Here is a 7,072-nt window from a genome sequence, read left to right on the forward strand (position 1 = left end):
TAAGCAAAGAGAAAAGGCAATTGATATAGAATTTGCAGGTTTCTTTTGAAATGTAAACTTTGTAAATTCATCCAAAGCCAAGTCTAGCAATGAATGTTTCACTACATAACGTGATATTAAAATCCCGTACAAGATCACATTGCCATTGGGGTGACTCCCAGAGTCTTAAATACATCTTTTTCCACAATAAATGAGGGAAAAAAACGAGTGGGAATTAACACAGCTTCAAATTCACATTCAATTCGAATTGAAAGCTTGTGCCCTGGTCATAGGAAAACTTGGAAAGAGATAGCATAAGCAGAGCATAGCTCGAAAAGAAATCATCGTGGAACAGACCATTTCGTTTGTCTTGAAAAAGATCGATCAAAGCAGCAAAAATGAGTGACAAACGCCAGAAAGGAAGTTGTGATGCAGAGGTACCTAATTGCTATCGCTGCTTTCAGGATTATTCATAAGGCAGAGGCAGAAAACTGTACGAAATTTGCTACATTTTTTTAGGTTGACCATAACTTATTCAGGCTGAGATAAATTTAAATATAAGGATTGTATGGACACAGAAGGTCAGAGCTGAGGTATGCTAGACCTGGACTATGGGACCATTGTAATAGGAAAAGAAAAGGTCTTTGGTTTTGGGCTTGGGCAAAAAATAGGATGTTTTGATCCTGAGGCAGCTTAGCTTCAAGTACGACCCTCCGCACTGGTGGTGCTGGAGGTACTCCCCACTGACGGACCAGAACTTTGAGAAGACCGTTGAACACTTGAAAGAGAATGCATTTCTGTCCTTGATGTAGTTGAACTGACCAATCCGCTAGAGGTGCTCATTGATGAAGACATTCTTGAAGGGTTAGAATCCTTTCTGGATCCTGAAAAATGTTCAGGCCTCAACTCTGAGGATGAGGATGATGGGGCTAAAGTACCAGCTACCGATCCCACAGGGTAGGGTGCCACTGGCATATCAGCAAGAGATGATGCAGATGGACTGTAACTAAGTCGATCCATCGAGTGGTCAAATTTGCACGCAGGGCCAAACTTGCACATTCCACGTTGCATGAAGTGAGTACAAGGTGGTGCACCCTGACAAAAGATTATGTTAGAAACCATTCTGCCTCTAAATAGGGAAACACGACCGTACAAAAAATTTAGAAACAAGAGACAAATGGCCACCAAAAAAAAGCATTAAACTAAATTAATGCAGTATTTGAATAAATGATAATAAATTCAATCAAGCCAATAACTTGCACAGATAGCAGATGCATAACTGAAGGTTAAGAAGGCGACTAAAATCTAATTAATGTTTGACAAGTTTTGTTGCGTGACATAGAGCATGCAAATTAAAGTGCAGTACAAGTTTGCCATTAACAACTTCCTTTCTCCCCCTTTAAAGGATGATTGCAACTACACAAAAATGGTATGGGACTTTAAGCACTACATATCCTGAAATCTAACAGCCACGTTGTGTAAAGTCCTCAAGGAAGATCCCAGTGGATCAGAAAAGGGAATAAGTTAGTTTAGTAATATATCAAGTTTATTTGAGCTCTTCCAACATGGATCTCAAGAAGGAAACAGATGAAATATGATTTTCAGGAAGTGAAAAAACCAAGACCTTGTAGTATAGATAATGACAATGATATGGAAAGTAATTCAGACTATAGCGGTCAATACAACAGCATATTGACACAAAAGGCCCCCTTAATTTAGTATGAACAAAAAGACAAATTTCCAGAATATAATACATATTTTACATGCTCGACCTACATTAAGAACTCAAACAGAGACCTGGCTGCAAATGCTGCAACTAAACAATGAAACAACTATTGAAGGGGGTGTTCCGCCTACAGGTATTCAAACAAGTGCCAGAAAAGCATTATAACATCAATTTTATAGCTTAAGTCATCGGTTATTGGGGGTTTGTGTACATCTTAATTCTTATGTATGGCTGATCATTGATCACTCTACCACAAACCTGAGCAACAACTTCAAGAATAATTTTGGAATTGAGCAAATTTTTGTCTGTAATTATATAATATTTGGAGAATCAAGAAAAAAGCTGATGTCAATCCCTAAATACATCTGATAGGCAAGATTACTTAAGATACGGAAGAGTGAATGAAGAAATAAGATACACAAAATAATTCAAACCTTAGGCATAATTTTGAATCCAAATGAGATTTTGGTGCAAAGAGAGACTAACCGGGCGTAGAGGAAGACCTAGTTGGCTAAGGACAACACTTGGCCTCGAAGTAACCAATTCTGGTGGGTGATGGTATCTACAAGAAGATCCAAATTTACAATCCCCTGTTCTCATATAATATTGACACTCTGGTTGCCCAGGTCTTTCTGGAAATGAGTGCTCCTTCTGGCTAGTACTTGACGGACCAGTAGATGGCATGGGCTGATAAGATCCTGCAAAGCCAGATGCAGAAGGCGAAACATGTGCCATACCATAGAGTGGCCCTGATCCAACAGAAGGTTGAGCACTGGGAGAGGCTACTGGACTCATAGGTGCCTGCACCAGTTGTTAACAGCACTCCATTAAGTGCATGGATATAAAATGAGACAGAATGTGAAGTAAGACTAAGAGAGCTGTACATACTGGATAAGGACTCCAACTTGGGAACTGAACAACGCCCGGGGAAACCAACATAGGACCATAAGGACCAGGGACATACGGGTTTGACAGCAATGAAGGCCTCGCAAGTATTACTCCATATTGTTGTGACGAATGAGCAGAGGGAGACTGCACAGGAGGATAAACAGAGGGTGCAGGCACTTGACCTGCTATTGGTGCAACTTGAACAGGTGATGGTGCTGGAAACTGCAAGCCAGCCGGTTCTGGGTGATGAAATTTGCACGTAGCACCAAACTTGCACTGCCCATTCTTCAAATAATAAGAACACTCCTTTTCACCCTGCCATCAAAAGCCTGTAGGTTAGCAAACTAAAATGGATATATACACAATATATCGGTCTATGACTCCTGTAACTCTCCAAATAATATAAAAACAAACAAATAATATGAGAGGAAGTTGACACAGACCGGCCTTAGTGGATAGCCATAGAAATTCAGTGACACGGGACTGAGAGAACCTCTTTCCTGCTGAGGATGGTGATACTTACACGAAGCACCAAATTTGCACATTCCTGTCCTCATATAGTACTGCAGATATCAATAAGATCAGCATTATCAATGACAGCCCATGTACGAAATACTATTCATCTACATGAATCAACCAATTACTGCATATTTCAGTAAAAATAAAAACACAAGTCTCCATCCCACATTCTCAAAGAATTTCATTAACGCACATTGCCCAAAATAATCCCATTGAAGCCTGGATACCAAAAATTTCACATTCAATCGAACCACCAAAATGAAGTACCTGACAAACAGGTTGCCCTATTCGCTCTGGATACTCTCTTCCACCAGGTCTCGAACCTCCTAAAGCCTGATCAGAGCAAAATCCACCAAAATCAACGAATTTAAAGAGGCGAAAAGTTCGGAAGCACTTTGCCGACAATTCAACAATAACATTTTAAAAAGAAAAGAAGAACATCTTGGTAGAGTCAGAATTAAACCCAAAAAAAAAAAAAATTAAGAAAAGGGATTTGAAGTGAAACTGAAGTAGAGCAATTGGAAGGATCAAATAGCTTAAAACCCAATAAAACCAAAAAAAAAAAAAAAAAAAAAAAAAAAAAAAAACAAGCCCTAAAATAGAGAGAGAGAGAGAGAGAGAGAGAGAGAGAGAGAGAGAGAAATGAACAGAAAGGATCAAAGAGAAATACCGGGGTACGTTCACGGGGATGATTAAACCTACAACGAGAGCCATATCCACAAAATCCGGTACGTAGGTAATATATACAATCAGCTTCATCGGGACGTTCAGGGTAGGAATCCCTATCCCTGGATCCCAAAGGCCAAAGGGAGTCTGCATTATGTGAAAGAAAAACGAAAATCAAGGAATCGAAAAGGAAAATCTGGAAGAAAAGAAGAGTGAGATGAGGGAATGCAGAGTGAGAAAAGTAACCTCCATGAGATGTAGTATCAGGTCCAGAAACGGTCCATTCAGGTGACGGATCGGAGTGAGAACCTTCAATAGAGTGACCGTACGGCTTCATGGTACGGCCAGCTGCCGTAGAATGAGTGAAGAAGAGGAAATGGGTTGAAAGAAGAAAGAAGAAGAAGAAATGGAAGGTCCGATCACATGGGGGGAGATCGTATTTGAGAGAGGAAGAAGATGAAGAAGAAGAAGCGCTTTCTTTCTTTTTGGATTTTCTGGGTTTTTGCTTTTGCCCCCTTCTTCTTCTTCTTCTTCTTCTCCTCTCTCTCTCTCTCTCTCTCTCTCTCTTGATTCTTACACAACAGTATCTCTGTTTTGAGCTTTTTCTTTTTTTTCTTTTTTTTTAAAATATAATTAATTAATTAAAATTAAAATTAAAAAAGTATTTATTAAATTTATTTTAGAGAAGAGAAGCACTTTTGAAAGCGTTTTTGTTTTTCTATCTCTCTCTTCCTTTCTGTTCCATAACTTTGAGAGGTTCTCTTTTTGTGTGTCGGAGTTGGTTGGTCTTTATACGCGCCAAACACTAGAATTAATTTTTCTTTTTTTCCCTTTCCCTTTTCCTCTTCTTTCTTTCTTTCTCTTTTTCTTTTTTATTTAATCTCCCCCTTAATATTTATTTCAACCTTTCAATTTTTATATTCTATCCATTCAAATTAATAATTTTATCATTTTATACCTTTTTCTTTCTATATCATCACATAACTATTCTATACAAATTACTATACATTTTATTAAACTTCAACTCAATCTATTTATTAACATTACATTTTAAATTTAACAATGCATTTATACCTTTTTTTTTTTCAAATTAATAATTAGAATTTATTATATCCATGAATCCTTAGTTTTTATTGAAGTATTAAATTTTCATTGATGTTTGATCGCCTGTTCGATAGATTTGATATCAACATAAAGAAAACAAATGTGTTCTTTTTATATTTCTTTATTGGTAGCTAAATTAATAGAATTTTGTAGATTGGAAATATCATTTTGTCTTCTTCGTGGTTTTAAGTTAATTAATTTTAAATTGCATTGAGTGTAAAAATTAGTTAATGAATCACTACTGTAGAATCTAAATTTATTATAAAATTATATGATTTAAAATGGTATGCTATTTTAGTTAGTCCATGAATATAAATCTATTTTGATGTGATTATTTTTACTGTATTCGAGATAAATATAGAAAAAAACACATTTACAAATTATAGTAAAAAGTGTCCAATTTTAAATTTTAGATAAGTTTGAGACCTCAATTTTTTATTTTAAATATTTGAGATTATAATTATAACTACCATCGTAATTTATAATTTGTTTTTACCATTTACGCGAGAGAATAATAAGAACAGGAGAATTTAGCAACAAATATTATAGTGCAATGAATAGGTAATATATCTTTTTGGTGTAACAATCAAAAACTTTAAACCACGTTTTGAACCAATTTTTGGTCCAAAGTTGAATCTAATTCCTTTGTCTCATCTCTTTTCACGTTTGGTCTCTTCCTATTTTATTCTTATTTTATTTATATACAAAACTATATATATATATATAGCAATATACCATCTTAAATATCTATAAAATTGGGTTGACATGACATTTTAATATAATTTAAATTTGAGTACTACACTTTGATTTAAGTATCCTATAAATAATTTTCTATGAAAAGCATTGGTTCAAAAGTCTATTTTGATCCCTATATTTTATTTTATTTTATTTTTTCATTGGTTCCCTTTTGGTCCTTTTAACTTTTAAAGGGTTTTTTTAAAAAAAGAAAAAAGAAAACCTTGACTTGGTTTTAAAAATAACCATCTTGGTAAGGTCTTTCCTACCATTTTCTGTGGTTTGATTTTAAAATTGTTCAAAATTAAATAGATATTTTGGATTTTAAAAGCAAAATGGAATAAACTTTAAAAATTGTAGACCAAATGCAAAAACTTTTAAAAAGTTGGATTGAATTAAATTTATAAAATTTAGGATCACAGTTAAATAAAACCTAGAATATTCAAAATAAGTGTTTTGAATCAAAAATTTTTAAAAGCACACTAACAATTCGATTCTTGCCAAAATTTACAAACACATAAGCTTTTAAAAGATTGAGAGCGAATTAAATGTAATATTTTAAGTTTATGAAATAAACATAAAACTGTTTTTAATTTTTTTATAAAAAAAAAAGCATAGAAAGAGTTGAATTCATAATAAAATTTCAAAGATAAAATCAAGTTTTCAAAATATAACTTGGTTTTTAAAAAACATTGTTAGAAAGTAGAAAACAAAACAATAAATTTGGAGGAGTTAACAAACTTAATTTTAGAAAACTAAATACATCAATATGTTTTTTGAAAATGAAATCTACATGCATATATCTTCCATCTATTCATTTATATGACTTGTTATCTACACTTCAAATCAAAATCAAAGCCATTTTTTAAAATCTTTGTTCTTTTTTTTTTGTTAAAGATTACATATTTTAATTTGCACTTTTAAGAATATTGACAAGTCTAGTTGTTATCATAACATATTAGCAAAATAATAAATAAATAAAACTCTTAGTCACCTGACTACATTTGCATTGTCATTTCAATAAACATTACATCAATGTTTCTTACAAAATTTCAGTAGTCATTCCTATTTTATTTTATAGGTCACTCAAACCCACATGTTTAATAAAATTTTTTTTATTAATATATTGTTTTTATGAATAATAATTGGCTAATTATTTTTTAATTTTGTATTATACATTTACACAAATCTATAATTTTCTTATTTAAATAATCAAATTTATACTTTACATCGGTAAAGTAGAAATCAAAATTTGTTTATTTTGGGTTTGCTTGTTTCATCACATTTTCTTCTTAACTAAATAAAATTAAAAATCATTCTATAATATATCCAAGTAATTTTAATTATTAATAATATTCTCATTTGTTTGACGACCTATTATTGACGTAATATAAAGTTTTGTTATATTTGTATATATGTTAAATTAACTTAGGCTTAATTACAATAATTTCTCAA

General features: G+C 33.0%; 1 protein-coding gene across 1 annotated transcript; it reads right to left on the reverse strand.

Moving 5' to 3' along the window:
• LOC101221033 (zinc finger CCCH domain-containing protein 34) lies at positions 1-4,498 on the reverse strand. The gene is made up of 7 exons (XM_004134150.3): positions 4,025-4,498; positions 3,783-3,925; positions 3,380-3,445; positions 3,037-3,156; positions 2,594-2,908; positions 2,192-2,506; positions 1-1,074 (listed from the first exon to the last, which is right to left on the reverse strand). Exons 1-7 carry the CDS (start codon positions 4,113-4,115, stop codon positions 679-681), a joined length of 1,446 nt encoding a protein of 481 aa, XP_004134198.1. The 5' UTR covers positions 4,116-4,498; the 3' UTR covers positions 1-678.
• Between the last annotated feature and the right edge of the window lie 2,574 nt (positions 4,499-7,072).

The sequence above is a fragment of the Cucumis sativus genome, chromosome 3 (genome assembly GCF_000004075.3).
Source record: "Cucumis sativus cultivar 9930 chromosome 3, Cucumber_9930_V3, whole genome shotgun sequence".
NCBI lineage: Eukaryota > Viridiplantae > Streptophyta > Magnoliopsida > Cucurbitales > Cucurbitaceae > Cucumis > Cucumis sativus.